Source organism: Aethalodelphis obliquidens, unplaced genomic scaffold, assembly GCF_003676395.1.
Source record: "Aethalodelphis obliquidens isolate GAN/ISIS:26980383/991018 unplaced genomic scaffold, ASM367639v1 scaffold43, whole genome shotgun sequence".
NCBI lineage: Eukaryota > Metazoa > Chordata > Mammalia > Artiodactyla > Delphinidae > Aethalodelphis > Aethalodelphis obliquidens.
Window position 1 is genome coordinate 13,102,632 of NW_020837987.1, and position 17,009 is coordinate 13,119,640.

The 17,009-nt window shown below is 55.7% G+C and overlaps 1 protein-coding gene and 1 non-coding gene across 6 annotated transcripts; both read left to right on the forward strand.

The window, feature by feature from the left end:
- Positions 1 to 510: 510 nt before the first annotated feature.
- On the forward strand, positions 511 to 16,600 carry NOP53 (NOP53 ribosome biogenesis factor). 5 transcript variants are annotated; one of them, XM_027080017.1, is made up of 14 exons: positions 511 to 857; positions 1,314 to 1,378; positions 3,197 to 3,305; positions 3,930 to 4,129; positions 4,480 to 4,550; positions 5,707 to 5,802; positions 7,111 to 7,215; positions 7,289 to 7,492; positions 8,246 to 8,421; positions 8,657 to 8,723; positions 9,485 to 9,561; positions 9,668 to 9,724; positions 10,108 to 10,234; positions 16,541 to 16,600. In XM_027080017.1, the coding sequence occupies exons 1-14, from the start codon at positions 526 to 528 to the stop codon at positions 16,583 to 16,585; spliced, it is 1,731 nt and encodes a 576-aa protein (XP_026935818.1). In that variant the 5' UTR covers positions 511 to 525; the 3' UTR covers positions 16,586 to 16,600. The 5 variants fall into 5 exon arrangements, with proteins under 5 accessions (XP_026935818.1, XP_026935819.1, XP_026935817.1 ...); XM_027080018.1 differs by lacking the exon at positions 16,541 to 16,600 and adding an exon at positions 10,827 to 10,963; XM_027080016.1 differs by lacking the exon at positions 16,541 to 16,600 and having other exon boundaries at positions 10,108 to 10,963.
- LOC113606302 (small nucleolar RNA SNORD23) lies at positions 8,770 to 8,880 on the forward strand. The gene has a single exon (XR_003427489.1). It is a non-coding gene; the product is annotated as a small nucleolar RNA SNORD23 (small nucleolar RNA).
- Positions 16,601 to 17,009: the final 409 nt, after the last annotated feature.

A 17,009-nucleotide genomic window follows, 5' to 3' on the forward strand; every position in this document is an offset into this window, starting at 1 on the left:
TTGTTTAATCTCCAGAATTACCTATGAGGCAGATGAACCATTATCGCCCCCATTTTACGGATGAAACAACTGAGGCACAACTGTGTAGCTTACCCAAGATTAATGATTCTGAGCCTGTGCTTCTAGGGTTCTAATAATGTATGTTTCTAACATTTCTCGCACGTAAATGTTCTGTGCTCCCAACCTCGACATTCCGAAAACTCTGATTTCCAAGATTCTAGGGTTGGAACATTGACAGGTCAAACGTTCTGAGATTGGAAAGTCTTGTGTGCCGAATCTGCCACTGACGGGTATAACTTTTCTTTTTTAAGAAAACTAGATTTTTTTAAAAATTCAACAAATTAAAAATGATACTCAGATTTTAAAAGATTTCCTAGGCGGCCAGGAAAGGTATTTCGCCTAGGGCTAGAGCCCCAAACCTACAACCTGGGGCGGACCGGAATCTGCAGAAGAGGGAGGAGCCATTTATCCTTTACCAAGATACTAGCCTCCCCGCCCCTTTGCGGCTCCAGCCACCCTACCAAGATGGCGGACGCCGGAAGTAGGTCACGGGAAGGGGCGGGATTTCGGCGCGCGCGTGCCCCAAACCGGATTTCCGGGCGCCGGAGAAGAAGTTCTTCCTTTAACAAGATGGCGGTGGGAAGGGGGGGTGGTGGTGGTGGCGGGCAGTGCTCGAAAAGCGAGGCCAATTCCGGCTTCCTGGGGCTGCGGCCCACTTCGGTGGACCCGGCGCTGAGGCGGCGGCGGCGAGGCCCAAGAAATAAGAAGCGGGGCTGGCGGCGGCTCGCTCAGGAGCCGCTGGGATTGGAGGTCGATCAGTTCCTGGAGGACGTGCGGCTGCAGGAGCGCACGAGCGGGTGAGTGGGGCGGGACTGCGGACAGATGGGCCAAGTTCTCTGTGGCGGGGTGCGAGGCCGAGCTGCCTGGGGGGACTTCCGGGGGCCTGGGAGCCCCTGTCTGGCATCGCTGGGGAAGCCGAGGGGTTAGACTGGGAACTCCGGGTGACGGCCTGTGGGACTTGATAGGGTCACCGGGTACAAGACGCCCAGTTAAATTAGAATCTAGGTAAACCACAAACACTTTTCTGATATCAATACGTACCACACACCCAGCCTAGTTGAGTGCGTTTTACGTAGTAAATTCTGCAAACCGGAGGGAGGAGCTCTGGCCTGGAGGGGTCCCAGGCGGGAAGCTTGTACTTGAATGAGCATAACAGGAAAGCTGAGCCCGGAGAGGTTAAACCTGTTCCTTTCTTAGCTTCGTGCTCCTCTCCCCAACATGTATGGCTGACATTCTGAATTTCTATCTTCCAGTGGCTTGATATCAGAGGCCCCCGATGAAAAACTCTTCTTCGTGGACACTGGCTCCAAGAATGAAGGTGAGAAAGGTTTTTGTGGCGGGTGTATGGCGATGATTAGTCCTTAGTGAGGCTCTCTCAGCCTCTAAAAGGACCTGTGTTAATGACGTGGCTTGGGTGGAAAACGCCTGCAAAAAAAAGGTATTTACTGTATAAACAAGAGGACCTGGAATGAACAGAAAGCAAGTTAGGAACTAACCTAAAGAACTCATTTTTTCTTCTGAGGTTTCAGAGAGGTCTCAATGCCCAGGGAATCCAGTCGGGGTCTGCCTTGTTGAGTAGATAATCATAAATCAGGAGGTCTCTGTTAATTTGCAGAAAACCAAGTCAGGGACTTGCTGTAAGGAATCGTACCTGTTTTTCCTTTAATGAGAACAAAAGGATCAACTTGAATAAGAGATCCTTCTTGACCCGCTTGCTTTAATTTGCCAAAATGCAGGGTCGGGACCTTCTAAAACAAGTGGAGGAGAAGCAAGTTAGGGTTTGCTTCAGTGAGTAATAAGGTTCACTGTCAATACCTGGAGAAACAGTTGAAGGATAAGCGACTTGTATTAAGGAGCGTCTAGAAAAGCTGAGGAGTCCGTTTGAACGGGAAAGCCGATAGCTTTAATGAGCAAAACGTCAGGCTGCTGTAGCAGCAGGATGGCCTTGATGAGCACGTATGAGGTCAGTCAAGGGGTCTGGTCTAAGGGAAGTGAAAGGACCTCTTGGGGGAGAGCAGTCTTTGAGTGAGCAGGTAAGGAAGGGGTATTAAAGAGGTCGACTTTCACAGGAGTGAGGAGATCTGCTCTGTGAACAGAAGAGTAAAGGCAGGGAGCTGCCCTGGTGAACAGGCGAGGAAGTAGTTACAGATTCTGCTTTAGATTTTTTAAAAAAAAAAAAAAGCAGAAGGATAACAGCGATTGCGCGCTTTCACGGGTGATCACTGTGCTGTGGAGTCGAAATACAATGGACCCTTGAACGATGCAGGGGTCAGGGGTGCTGACGTTCCATGGGGTCGAAAATCTACGTGTAATTTGTAGTCGGCCCTCTGTACCTTGGTTCCACATCTGTGGATTCAACTAACTGCAGATCGTGTGTTCCTGTAGTATTTGCTGTTGAAACAAACCTTGGTATAAGTGGACTCTCGCAGTTCAAACCCATGTTGTTCAGTGGTCAGCTGCAATTATTGGGTTGGCCAAAAAGTTTGTTTGGGTTTTTCCGTAAGATGTTATGGCAAACCCCGAACGACGTTTTTGGTCAACCCAGTACATCTCCGCCTGATCCTGTGAGGTAGGCATTAAACCTCGTTTTGGCAGCACAGGGGAGGAAAGTCACTTTCATGAGGTCCTTTAGCAAATGGAAGGATGCGGATTCCATCCTAGTATGTGTTGTTCTAGAGTCCTTTTTACTGTTAGGCTTTAGAAGTAAAAGCAGAAAATTCTGTTGCACTGAGAATCGGCTGTCTTGGGTCCTGAGTCCAGCTCCCTGGGCCTCATGTCGCCTGATCACCTGCTTTCTTCCTAGTTAGCGTTAGTGGTTCTGTGGCCTCTTCCCTGTTGCCTCTGGAAGCCCCTTGTCTGCAGGGCTGTGGGTCTGACTCCTCTGTGTCCCCAGCACAGGGCTGCCTCCAGCTGGCCCAGGAAATGGGTGTGGTGTGGGGAGTCACAGCTTGGGCACCCTGGGCCCCGCCCTTGCGGGGGCCTCTTTCCTCAGGTGGGAGCCTGGGGTCAGCCTGGGCCCTCCACGTCTGTACTGGGATGCAGGTCTCCAGAGGAGCCGGAATGAGGGGAGTGGGAAGTTGGTCTTGGGTAGTGAGGAGGCCTGAGGCCTTAATTCTTTCCTTTCTTCCACCTCCAGAGCCGAACAAGAAGAGGACCAAAGGTCAGAAGAGGTCGCTGCTTCTCAAGAAACCCCTTCGGATCGACCTCATCCTAGAGAACGCGTCCAAGGTCCCTGCACCCAAAGAGTGAGTGTCCCACCAGCCCCAGACCCTCCTTCCCCTTTGGTTCTGGCCTCACACCCTTCTGTGCAGGCCCTATTCACTTCCTGACCCTAAAGGAATTCTGGGGAGGGAGGGTGATAGGTGAAGGGCACTGGAGGGGAGGATGGGGTCGGATTTGCACTTTGGAGAGCGGATTGGAGGCAGTGAGGCTGGGGCCAGGGTGCTGTGGCGGGGCAGGCGAGGATGGGCCTGGACGTGGCCGAGGGCTCTGGGGATGGAAGGGAGGGCTGGGTGGGCAGCCACGGCCAGGGGATGGGTCAGGCAGGGCTTAGTGACTGACCCCTGAAGTGGGGGTGGGGCGTGGATGGCTGATGGGGCGGACAGTGGAGCAATGCTGAGGTTGGTTGTGAAATGGTGTGTGAGGTCCCTGGGAGACATCCAGGGCAAGGGCCCCAGGGGCTGTTGTGTTGTTAGGTCTGGGGCTCAGGAGAGAGACCTGGGCTGGGGGCAGACATGGGGAGGTGGTCTCTGAAGCTGCTGGATCGAGTGAGGAGGCCCCCTGTGGAGGGAGGAGGTGCTGGGATGCCTGGCGGGGGCAGGGGGAGCTCGCCTCACCCGCTGCGCCTGTGCCGCTTCTCCCCGGCCCAGCATCCGCGCCCACCAGGTCCCCAACGCCAGGAAGCTCAAGCGGAAGGAGCAGCTATGGGAGAGGCTGGCAGAGCAGGGCGAGTTGCCCCGGGAGGTGCGCAGGGCTCAGGCCCGGCTCCTCCACCCTCCTGTGGCCAAAGCCAAGCCGGGGCCACAGGACACGGTTGAGCGGCCCTTCTACGACCTTTGGGTCAAAGACAGTGAGTGTCGCAGCTGCGGCGCGCCGTGTCTAAGGGGGGCGCCCTGCGGGGGTTGCTTTGAGGGTCTTCAGCAGAGTCAGGAGTCTTGAAGTGGCACCGTTTTCCTGCTCGCGCTCCCCTTTTGCAAGTGGGCCGGCTCCTGCCCCTCCGCCTGGGGTCTCCTCTGCTTTCTGGACCCCGTCCACATGCTCTTTTGCCTGGCGTTCGAAGCCCTGTGGGGTCTGAGAGTCAGTCCTTCCCGGGCCATCTTGCAGTCAGTGCTTCGGTGCCGTCTTAAGGGAGGAGGGCTGGGAGGGAGCCCCTCGGGGCCCCGATGTTCCCCCAGCAGCTGCCCCTCGCTGCCTCTGCAGACCCTCTGGACCGGCCCTTGGAGCGCCAGGACCCTTTTTTCCTGGAGCAGACCAAGAAGAAAGGTGTGAAGGTGAGAATTCGTCAGAAGGGCGTCCTGGGGGATAGGGGTCAGAGCGCGGGGCTGGGAGCGTTCAGGCCGTAGAGCCTCAGCGTCAGAGCCCGACCGTCCTGTGACCGGGAGCCCACTTGCTGGAGCCAGGCAGGCAGTGCCGCCTCCAGGGCACAGAGCAGAGTGGTGGCAGGTCGGTGGGACGTGCTTCAGGGAGATGAGGGGAACCTTCACTGGAAAGTAAGATGGTACTAAGGGGCAGGAGACCTGGTGTCGTGAGCGAGCCTGCAGAGATGGGGGGCGGAGCCTCCAGTGAGGGCGCGGCTGTAGGGTGCGGAGACCCGCTGGTCGGGGGTGGGAGAAGGCTGCGGGAGCCCACTTGGGACTGTGGGCTTTTATCCTAAGTGCTTTTGCACACGGGAGCGGTGGGATTGTGGGATGCTCTGAGGAGGTGGGACAGGTCGGGCCGGGCACCCCAGCGTGGGTGTGAAGGGGGTGACCCAAGGCAAGTCCTCGGGCAGAAGCATCCAGCCTAGCGGGCAGTTGGCTGTGGGGAGGGGCAGGGGGCGTCAGGGGCGACCCCCAGGCTTCTGCTGTAGACGGGGAGCCTTTGCTGGGGTGGAGGCCAGCCGTGCAGGGTCGTGGCAAGTCCAGACGGGGAGATGCTGCTCAGAGCTGAGCGTGCACTCAGGTCCCCTGGGGGTTTGTTAAAGTGCAGGTTCTGGTTAGCTGGTTTCAGGTGAGCCCGTGGCCCTGCGTTTCTCCCAAGCTCCCGGGGGCGCAGGGCTACACTCTAAGTGTCTGTCAGCCCTTGTCTGCGGTGTCCTGCACTGACAGACACAGAACCTCATGCCCTCTGCCAGGCGCAGCTGCCGATCTCAGCTATGGCCTGATGACCGTACCATACGGTTTTGCAAGTGTCACCCCTCCCCACCGCTCTGGCGACAGGAACCCTACTCAGGAAAGACAAGCGGAGTCCCTGCGTGCTCGTCCTGGGGTTGCCGCGCCTGCGGTACCAGCTGTCCATTGTTCCAGCTGCCGCAGGCACCTCCCAGCTTGAAGGCCGTGCGCCGTGCTGAGGCCTCTGCCGCCTCCCGGGCCCGGGTCCCAGCACTTGTGGGAGCTTGAGTCATGGCGCTCCCAGGCCTTAGCCTGCCTTGGTCTTGTCCTCCTCCAGCGGCCGCAGCGTCTCCACACCAAGCCCTCCAAGGCGCCTGCCGTGGAGGTGATGCCCGCGGGAGCTTCCTACAACCCGACCTTTGAGGACCACCAGGTACGCCGCCCCGCCGGGCCTCTCACTCGCTGCTTGGCCATTCGGTCAGCATGCCCTCCCAGGGCTTGTGGTCCAGTCGGGGAGACAGAACTGTTCGTGCACAGTGATGACCCAGAGTGGGCAGGGCTGGGATGGAAGGGCACGAGGGGGCATCAGACCCAGCCTTGGGAGTCAGGGAGGGCTTGCTGGAGAATGGGGCATCAGAGCTGAGACTGGGGGCAGTTTGTTATGGTAAGAGAGGAAGGAATGGGGGTGTTCCAGTCGGAGGGAGAGGCATGTGCAAAGGCCCAGAGATGGGTGAGACTGTGGCACGTTTCAGGAACTCTGTGGGACATAAATGCAAAAGGCTTTCAACTAAAAAAAAAAAAAAAAAAAGACTTTTAACTGTTGGCAACAAAACGTGTGACCTAGTAAGCTTTGTGCAAGGGTGAAGGTAGTTTAGCAACAGGAAAAGCTGGTGGCAAGAGTCAGTGTTTATCTCACAGAAATCTGTCGGGTACAGATGTCACGAACAAAGGGGACAAACCCCCACCCTCGGGGAGCTCGGGTTCCTGGAGAGAAATTGAGGTCGCTGAGTAGATGCAGGTGCTCCTGTGAATGCTGTTCAGCATTGTTCCCCGTGAGACAGACTCTTAGCTGACCAGGGGCAGGGGGCCGTGTCCCTCTCCCAGGGAACAGCAACTACGGGACAAACAGCGCCGCGCGAAACATTGAGAGGATGAGGCTGGCCACAGGCAGAGGAGGCTGCTCGCAGAGGCTGTCGCTCACGGGGAGCTGTTGTCGTTTTCTTTTTCTCTCTTTTTTAATATAATCGTTTTATCAGGATATAATTTCCATGCATGTGATCACCCACCTACAGGACTCAATTCAGTGGTGTTTAGTATATGCAGAGCTGTGTGGCCATCACTACAGTCAAATTTAGAACATTTTCATCACCCCAGAAAGAAAGCGAATGCCCATCAGCCGTCACCCCCAGTTCCCCATTTCCCCTGGTCTCGGGCAGCCACCACTTCTTCCTGTCTGTGCGCGTGCCTGTTCAGGGCACTGCCTAGAAGTGGAACCCTGCGGCGTGTAGAGACCAGACTGTCCTTTAAGAGGACAGGCAGAGCAGATGTGAGATTAGGGATGAGAAGCCCCCTTTGGCCGGTGCAGGGAGGCCAGGGAGAGGAGAGGGCGCCTGGGCCATCGAGGGGAGTGGGCTGAGCCCTGGGGTGGAGGTGCAGGTGGGAGGTAAAAGGGCTGGGTCTGTAACTCCCAGGAGAGGCCTCCAGGGCCTGGATCCTCACCTGCATCCCCGCCCCCTCCCAGACCCTGCTCCGGGCGGCTCATGAGGTGGAGCTGCTGCGGCAGAAGGCAGCAGAGAAGCTGGAGCGGCAGCTGGCCCCGCCGGCCTCGGAGCAGGCCGCCACCCAGGTGAGCCCAGGCCCACTCGCCCACCCTTCCCACCCGCTCCCTGCCTTGCGCCTGACCTGCCCCCTCTCCCCAGGAGTCTGCCTTCCGGGAGATGTGCCAGGGGCTGCTGGAGGAGTCGGATGGGGAAGGGGAGCCCGGCGAGGGCCAGGACGAGGGTCCCGAGGTTGGAGGAGACCAGGCCACGGGAGCAGAGGCCTCGCCCACAGCCGTCCGCCCGGCCTCCGTGGAGAAGAAGACGGAGCAGCAGCGGCGGCGGGAGAAGGCTGCCCGGATGCTGGTGAGCACCCTGGGCTCCAGTCTGTTCTGCCCAGTCCCACAGCCTGGTTTCTCCTGCCTGCAGCCTGCTTTTTTTGGGCTGTTTGGGATCCTTGAAGCTCCTTTGTCAGCTGAGACCTAGTTCCTGGCATCTTCCAGATGCCTCTCTGGGCTCAGAGGATGCAGTGGGGAACACGCCAGGTCAGGCCCTGCTGCCCTGGTGATGATGTTCGGGGGTGGGGGCTGGGGAGGCTTTATGAACCACAGACAGAGAGAAACGGATAAGGAAGGTCAGTTCACGAAACAAGCACTGGGCTTCCCTGGTGGCGCAGTGGTTAAGAATCCGCCTGCCAGCGCAGGGGACACGGGTTCGAGCCCTGGTCCGGGAAGATCCCACATACCACAGAGCAGCTAAGCCCGTGCACCACAACTACTGAGCCTGTGCTCTAGAGCCCGTGAGCCACAACTACTGAGCCCGCGTGCCACAACTAATGAAGCCCGCGTGCCTTGAGCCCATACTCTGCAACAAGAGAAGCCATCACAACGAGAAGCCCACACACTGCAGTGAAGAGTAGCCCCCGCTTGCGGCAACTAGAGAAAGCCCAGGCACGGCAGTGAAGACCCAGTGCAGCCAAAAACAAATAAATAAAATTTTTAAGAAAGGAAAGCAAGCGCTGTGGAGAAACAGCTGCTGTGACCTGGGAGCAGGTGGAGGAAAGGCCCCCCGGGGCGAGGTGGTGCTCGACCTGGCCCCTGACCTTGCCCGTCCCCGCAGAGGGTGCAGCAGGCTGCGGTGCGGGCCGCCCGGCTTCGGCACCAGCAGGTCTTCAGGCTGCGCGGGATCAAGGCGCAGGTAGCGCAGCGGCTGGCGGAGCTGGCTCGACAGCGGGAGCGGCGGCAGGCACAGCGGCTGGCAGAGGCGGACAGACCCCGCCGGCTGGGGCGGCTCAAGTGAGGCCTGGGCTGGGGGCTCCCTGGGAGTCTGGGAGGAGTCCAAATCCCCTATCTGGCGCCTTCCTATCTTTGCTCAGCCTGGGCCTCTCCTGGGAGACCATCTCTTTCCCCCAGAGTTCCGTGTTCTCAACCCCACTGCCCAGCCTCTTGTTCCCAAGAGGGGTCTTTGGCCCTGTGTCCTGGGCCAGGCTCACCTCACCCCTCCCCCCACCGGACGCCCCGTACTCCCCAGGTATCAGGACCCCGACATTGACGTGCAGCTCAGCTCGGAGCTGTCTGACTCACTCAGGACCCTGAAGGTACTTGTCTGGCTGAGGGGCTGGGGGGCTGCAGGGGAGACACCCGTGCCTGGTGATGATACCCATCCTTGCTCCCCGTGTCCCCCGGGGACTATGGGCGACATCATGGCTGCCCCCAGGCTGGGCTGGTTGGGCTGATGCCTGGGGGCTGAGGGCACGGGGTCCCCGTGGGTGAGGGGCCGAGTGATGGATAGTTGCAGCCTGGGGCCCTCAGAAGACCGTTCCTCCTGGCCAGGTCCCATTGTAGCCCCTGGTCTGCGGGCCCCACTCTCAGCGTCTGCAGTCCCAGAGGGGTCTTTCTAAAGCTCAGAATAGACCCTGTTCCTCCCCCACTCGGAGCCTGCTGTGGCTCCCCAGTGCCCCCGGGAGGAAGCCCAGCTCACACAGCCACAGACCCTGTGTGGTCTGACGCGCCTTGGGGCTCCAGCCAGCTGTACTTGTAGTGGGCCAACTGTGCACCCTTCTTCTGACCCCACCTCTGCCCCTGCGCTCCCCTGCCGGCCACACCCATTCCCCCTTCTCCAGCCTCCTTCGTGTTGCTTCCTCCAAGCCCAGCTCAGGGCCGGCCCATGGGTCAGTACCTATCACCCCATGAGTCAGGGCCAGGCTGAGCCCCTGGTGTACGTGAGGCCAGACTCGGGGCCTTGACTAGTGGGGGGACTGCGGGGCGGACTCCCCCCTCCACTGGACCCTGTGGAGCAGTCAGGGCCCTGGGGTTTCTGCCTAGCACCAGCTGAGGCCTCCCTGTCCGTGTCTCGCAGCCTGAGGGCAACATCCTCCGTGACCGGTTCAAGAGCTTCCAGAGAAGAAACATGATCGAGCCTCGGGAGCGAGCCAAGTGAGAGCCGGGGCCTGCCATGTGGGGCGGGCATCGGGAACCTTCTCCCGCCGGATGGGTGCCAGATGGGCTTAGGTCGCCGACTGCTCTCTTCTCCCTCCCCCAGGTTCAAGCGCAAGTACAAAGTGAAGCTGGTGGAGAAGCGGGCGTTCCGCGAGATCCAGTGAGTGGCGCTCCCCTTCTCCCCAGTGGTCTCCAGCGGTCCCGGGGCCCCTCCCAGACCCGGTTGCTGTAGCCAGTGATGGAGCGATGCTCCCTCGGCCAGGCCTGGGACAGGGTCAGCCTGCCAGAGCCACCTGACCCCAGAGTCAGACCAGGGAGGGTCCCCGAGGGGAAATGGAAGGGCCCAAACCGGAAGAAGGGGTGTCACGTGGAGGAGGATGTGACCCCCCCCATCCACCCTCAGCCTCCCCTCTGTCCCCAGGTTGTAGCTGCCACGAGATGTTGGAGCCCCCGCCCTTCAATAAAGCACCTTCTGACCAACACCTCAGGCCTCGCGTGTGACTTGTCTCCCTCCTGAGGGCAGCTCTGCCTGTTCCCCTCTAGCACACAGGGATGTGGGTACCAGGACCTTCGTCTCCACCAAAAGCTGGTGGGAAGCCAGGGCGTGGCAGAGGGCTTGTCCGGCAGAGGCAGGGGCAGCCGTCCCGGGAGCGAGCAGCGTCTTACAGAAATAGGCAGAGGGGATGGGCCATCTGCTGTTGGGTGTGGGAGAGGGGAGGGCTGCACTTGGGTTTCTGGTGGGGGGAGGTGGCCCATTGCACTGCAGTGAGGGGGGAGGCGGACCTTGACCGCAGGCACCTTGACTACAGGCATGTCACATTGTTTAGAGTAGTAGCTGACGTTCGCTGCCCGCCTATCCTTTCTATTCAAGCCCTGACAGCCAGTTTAGGAGGGCTGGAGTTACCCATCCCCGCCCCGCCCCCTTTTTCTTATGCCGCACCATGTGGCATCTGTTACCTGACGGGGGATTGAACCTGCGCCCCCTGCAGTGGAAGCGCAGAGTCTTAACCACGGGGCCACCAGGGAAGCCCCCCGTCCCTATCCCCTTTTTAAAGGTGAGGAAACTGAAGTCCATGAAAGGAGGTTGATCCTCCCCCCCCCCACCCCCACTATAAAGGACTTTTAAAAACACTTATTCTGCAAGTAATAAAGGACTGGTCTCACTGTAAGTCATTGATACGGTTCATACACATACCAAAGAAACGTGAACATCACCCTTGACCTTTGCCCTCCTTTTTTTCCCCACCCCCCCCTTTCTATAGAAGGGGAAACTGAGGCTCCTGAAGAAGTAATTCTCTCAGTGTTACAGGAGGAAGGACAGACCCAGGGCAGAGAGAAGGGAGAGAGGTGTTTGGGTTTTTGATTTGTTTTCTAATATAAATTTATTTATTTTTGGCTGCGTTGGGTCTTCGTTGCCGCGTGTGGGCTTTCTCTAGTTGCGTTGAGCAGGGGCTGCTCTTTGTTGCGGAGCACGAGCTCTGGGCGCGCGAGCTTTAGTAGTTGTGGCTCGCGGGCTCTAGAGCGCAGGCTCAGTAGTTGTGGCGCATGGGCTTAGTAGCTCTGTGGCATGTGGGATCTTCCTGGACCAGGGCTCGAACCCGTGTCCCCCGCATTGGCAGGTGGATTCTTAACCACTGTGCCACCAGGGAAGCCCTGCCCTCCATTCTAATCCTCTGCAGAGGTAGCCGGCTCTGCAGTTTGCTCTGAAGGGTTCTGTCATGTTCCACGTGTGAGTCTGTTAAATTACATACGTATACATTGGAAAATAGAAGTGTTTTAATTTTTCTGTGTCTGGGATAGGATCATACCATATGTGGTTCTGTAACTTGCCATTTAGTGCATGTTGAGGAATTTATGTCTGTGTAGGGTGCATCCTCATTCTTTTTCACAGCTGCAGAGAATTCCACGGTACGACCGTGCTGTGATTCCACTCACCCAGGCCCATATTGCTCCTGGTGAAGCTGGAGGGGATACCTGTGTACCTGTGCCATTTCACATGTGTCTGTAGGACAGGTACCTGCAAGTGAATCTCTGGGCTACAGGGAAAGTGTATCTAAAATGTCATTTGGATCCAGCCAAAATGCTCCCTGCTTACAGGAGCCCCCCCACCCCTTGTTTGCTCATAGCTTTACTACGGTATGGTCTCACTATTTTTATTTTATCGTGCATGGTTACCAGTAAGGTTGAGCACCTTTTCATATGATCACTGGTGGTTTTTTCCATGCTGGTTCAAACCTTTGGACCATTTTCCTCCTGGGCTGTTTTCTTGTTTGTTTATAGTAGCTCTTTATTTATTATGGATCCGAAGACTGTCATACATGTCACAGACATTTCTTCCAGGCTCTTCCTTTGACTTTGTGCATGGTATCTTGTCAGGAGTGTCCACTGCTTTTAGTTTTCTGTTAGTCTTCGTCTATTTTTTATCATGGCCTTTAGGCAGGTTGCTCCAGGACAAGATGTTTATAAAAATAGAGCAGGCAATTTATAAAACAAATGGCTGAAGGGAGAGACTAACGTCAGAGCCTCCTCCTTCCCCCCACATCACAATTTAAGGAACTGTTCCTGCTGTTCCTCCCCCTCTCCCATCTTAAAAAGGACTGTTGTACAGACAAGAACACTGCAGTGTGCGTGTGTGTATAGGGGAGGGGGCAGAGGATGGTAAGTTGAGGTGCAAATGGAAGCCATTTAGTGTCTGCTAAAGCCTTAAGCCCCAGCCTTTGACCCAGTAACTTCATCCTGGGAAGAGAGTCTGAAGGAAGCTGCTGGAAAAAGGGAGGAAACTCTTAATGTCCAGAGATGGCCAGCAGAGCATCTGTCAAATGCTGGGATACCCGGGGGATGGAGTGATCCCAGCTACCCGAGGGCAGATTCTGCCAGCTGGGGCATTAGGCAGTGTCCTCAGGAAGTTCTCACTGTTTAATGTCCTGGGGAAATGCATCTGTTCCCCTGTGTGCAAAAAACACGGGGTAGCAGCAAAGACAGGTTTGTGGGTTTCCCTGCATGTCAATTATACTTCACTTCTGATTTTTACATTAAAAGAAAAAACTTAAAAATGCTGAACTCTAGGTAAAGATTTGCAAGCTGCAGTGGTGCCCTGATGTCGGCAACTTCTTTTTGAAATGCATAAAATAAAGGGGATGAACGGACAAACAAGTTCAGGGAAATGTTAACGGTAGAATCTGGGTGCTGGTGCATGTGGGTGCTCCCAGGAAAACTCACTTGCCTTTACTGTTTGAAAATCTTGCTAATAATTATTGGGAAAAAGCACATTGGGATTTAGCGTGATGCTGATGGAGGCTTAAGGTTCAAAGTCAATTAATTAACTTGCACTGGTCCCTTCCAAGGTCCTACACCTCCTTTCGAACTTGTAACTTACAATTTTTCCTGTAGCGGGTCCCCCAAATTGTAAAAGCTTCAGACACCACAAAACCTGAATCTTCCCAATTGTGGTATTAAAAAAAGTGAATTACCCACCAGTTGAGTGGTGCCTGAATAAATGATAGTGCATCTATACTGCAGAGGGAGCTAGAGTTGGTTATTTAAAGGATGGAGGCCATCTGTAGGCAGCAGCCTTAAATTGTGGTTAGGAGCATGGACTTGGGAGCTAGAGTCTTGATTTCAAATCCCAGCTCCGTTACATACTAGCTGTGTGACCTCGTGAAGGTTACTTCACCTCTCTGTGCCCCAGAGTCCCCATCAGCAAAATGGACATAATGATAGTGCCTACTTCATTGGGTTATTCCAGGGGTGGATTCTGCACACAGAAGTGCTCAGGACAGGGTCCTGGCACAGAGTAAGCCCTAGAGGAGTGTATTATAACGTTAGGGAAAAACAAAAATGGGGGGAAAAAAAGTGTGGAAACTTGCAATCTGTGCCAAAGACTCCTCACACATGCTCCTTTGACCCACTGATTGCACTCTTGGGAACATGCCTGAAGGAAATGGCCGGAAACTTGGGGAAAAGCATAATGCAGAGGCAGGTCGGTCGGAGTGCTATGTAGAATGGAAGGAAGCGTGGTAATGGCCGTGGGCTGGGCCTGGCCACTCGGGGGAGGGAGGCCTCTGCGGCCACTAACCCAGGGGTCGGAAGCACGTGTAGTAACTGGAATGTGTTTATGTTCTGCCCTTTTGTGGAATAGAGCAAACAGGATCTGCCCCTGTCCATGCTGGGGTTCATTGAACTAACCCTGTGCCCAGGGTCTCTCGGGTGGGGGATTCCAGGGGATGCGTTTTCCATCTTCAGCCTTTTTCCAGCTTTTCCAAACTTTTTTAAAAATAAGAATTCAAAATGTGGACATAGATGCCTTGATGTGCTGTTTGGAAGATTAGAAACAGAAACAGTCCAAATATAGACGATGGGAAATGGGTTTTTATAAGTGAGATGTCTACACAATGGGGTATTTCATCACCATTTAAGGAAAAAAACAGCTTTGGGGAGAATATTTTTGGGGGGGATGGGGAGGAATTTTTAATGATCGGCGGAAATACTTATGGTCTGTCTCAGAGAACTGTTAAATGGGGAAAGGATCATGACTCTAACTGGTTTAAAAATGTAAATAAACATAGGCAGAGAAAGGCATTTCGGAAGATGTACACCAGGGTTACCAGGGACTACGCTCGGATGGTGAATGATGCTAGATTTGTATCTTCCTCCTTAAATCTGCTTTTATGTATCTTCTCCACTTCACTGGGGCAAACCCTGGGTGGGCTTTGCCAACCTCCACCCACCCTCCTTACAGCAGGGGCTGGAGGCAGCAACTGCATTTCCCAGACGCCCTTGCAGCTGGATTCTAGGTGTAGAACAGGCCCCAGCGGTTAGAGTCCCTCCAGAGACATGGATGGCAGAAGTGACCCCAGGGTCACAGCCAGTACTGGGCGTTCTTGATGCCCAGAGGTTCCCTGGAAGCAGGTGGGTTCTGTGCAGCCATCCTGGGCATTATCCCTAGAGCCCAGCCTAGGGCCCAGCCTAGAGGCTGCTGCCCCAGACTCCCTTGGTTTCGTAAGCACCTGATTCCCTGTATTAAATCCCTTCCTGTTTAAAACACCTGGAGTGGTTTCTAGTTAGGCTCTGATCCCTGCCCAAGATGCGTTGTTTTTACGCTCAGGAAAGTAATTTTTTAAATTCTAAGAGCTCTCCGAGGTCTGCAAGAAACTAAACCATTTCTGTGACGTTTTTGCTGTGTTCATTTGCCATCCAAAGAGATGTTGGCCCAGAGAGGACAAGGGGCTTACCCAAGACCACACAGTTTGTAAGAGTCGGGCCAGGCAGAACTTTGTCCATTCCACTTAGAGAGCCCAGCCTTCCATGAATGAGGCAGGAGCACAGATAGATAGATGGCTGAGGACACCTCCAACCCTTTGTGCTCACCCGCCCCACAAGTTCATGGCGGGGGGAGGGGGGAATTGACCTATGGTCTAAAATCCTCCTGTGACCCAAACTCTAGAGTGACACATTAAGTCCCCCAGGCCAAAAACCTGACAACATCATGGATTCCTCCCTTTCCGTTAATGATAATGTCATTTAAACAATTAATACTTGTTCCATAATTAGAAGGCTGTCTCTGTCCCACGTCCTTGTTCTGGTTCCAGTGTGACAGGCGTTCTTGTGCTCCCCCCACCTCTTTTTTTCTTTACCATTGAGGAATCTGAAGCACAGACAAGGGAAGCGACTTGTCCAGATTTGAGATTCTACCCGGGTCATGTCCATTCTCCCTTTGAAAGAGCTCTTGCATTTGTCCCCACCCCCACTTACCCACCCAAGTACTAACTCCAAAATACCGAGTCCTCTCCTAGTAATTGACATTTGAGCAGAGACTGGAATAAAACAAGGGAGGCAGCCATGAATATATGACAGGAAAAATTGTTTCCAGGTGGAGAGAACAGCCAGTGCAAAGGCCCTGGGGTTGGGAGCCTCAGGAAGGGCAAAGAGACCTGGGCGCCTGCACCCAAGTGAACCAGAGAGAGAATGTGGGATGTGAGGCCCGTGATGCAACCTGAGACGGCATCATGCAGTGCCATTCAGACCATGTGAGGAGAGAGAGTCCCTCTGGCCGTGGTTGGGGAACAGACTGTTGGGGGCAAGAGATGAAGCGAGAAAGCAGCTGCAGTAGTCCAGGTGGGAGATGACGGTGCTGGACTAGGGTGGAATCAGTGGAGGGGAGAAGCAGTCAGATTCTGGATTTTGAAGGTGAAACGCCCAGATTGGCTGAGAGGTTGCACGTGGACGTGAGAGGGTGGAGAGAGACCAAAGATGACACCGAGGATATTCTGGGTGGAACATTTGGATGGAGCGGGATGCTCGATGAGGAGATGGGACATAGATGGTTTGGGGAACACAGGTTCCCGGAAGCAGAGCACTAACCCGTTCCTGGCTGGTGAGGAGAGGCAGAGGGAGACAGAGAATGAGTGAGAACTGAACGGATGGAGGGGGAATAGTAAAAAGCTGGTTAACTGAGATGGGGACAACTCAAGTAAAAGAGGGCTTGGGGCAGAGAAATTCGTATTGAATTTTGACCAGATCGAGCCCGAGTTGCCTATCAGGCTTGTAAAAGGCAAAGTGGCGGAAGTGGCCGGATCCAGGAGTTCAGAGGCCCGGTCGGGGAGAGACTGGGGCGGTCAGCAAGTGGGTATTGGTGGCATTTGAGGCAGTGGGAGCTAAGTAAACAAAAGCAGGAGGAGAGGAGAGAGGGGGATGGGAGAGGGAGGGAAGGAGGCGTGGAAGCGGGCGGGGATCAGCAAAAGGGACCCAGCAAAAGCGGCCAGAGAGGTGGGAGGGAATCTGGACTGCAGAGGAACCACTCCCATGGTCTGGACATGCCCCAGCAGGGAGGAGGGTTGGCCAGGAGGTCGGGTTCGGGATGGATTGCTGAGAACTGTCCTGGGGATCCAGGGCGGGGACGCCCCTGGTGACCATACCTGGAGCGGTCTCATGGCGCCGCCCATGGTCCTGCGTGAACATTAACGTCCCCCTCTCCCAGAGTGTCGGGTGCGGACTGTCAGATGCAGGATCTCGGAAGTTCTAGACCCTAGCGAGTTGAGATGCTGGAGAGACGGTGGCCGCCAGGGGAGCGCCGAAAGCCCACACCCGGAACCAGCTGGCCTGGAGGTTCCCAGGTGACCCTAACTCCCCCTCCCCCTTACTCAAGACCCCTCAAAGGACCACATTGCAGCAGGCGGGATAAAAGCTAGACCCCACCCCCCAGGCGAGGGGCAACGCTTTCTGAATGGGTGGAGCAGATCGGAGGCGGGGGGTCGGCAGGGGTCCTCGACATGGTGAGGTGATGGAAGGGCGAGGGCCAGAGGGACCATAGGAGAGACAGGGATCCTGCCATGAAGGGCGTGTGTAGATCCCGGTGGGGGCGAGGGCAGGAGGGGCAGAGACAGTTACTCAAAGGTTCTTGTCACTTTGCTGTAGGCAAGGCGTGTCAGGCCTCACCTCTGACTACT

Excerpts from the sequence above, each read along its gene's own strand:
- NOP53 (XM_027080016.1), top strand. The coding sequence starts at position 526 with ATGGCGGACGCCGGAAGTAGGTCACGGGAAGGGGCGGGATTTCGGCGC. Across the intron at positions 8,724-9,484 it reads ACTCACTCAGGACCCTGAAG|CCTGAGGGCAACATCCTCCG; the intron begins GTACTTGTCTGG and ends CGTGTCTCGCAG. Across the intron at positions 9,562-9,667 it reads GAGCCTCGGGAGCGAGCCAA|GTTCAAGCGCAAGTACAAAG; the intron begins GTGAGAGCCGGG and ends TCCCTCCCCCAG.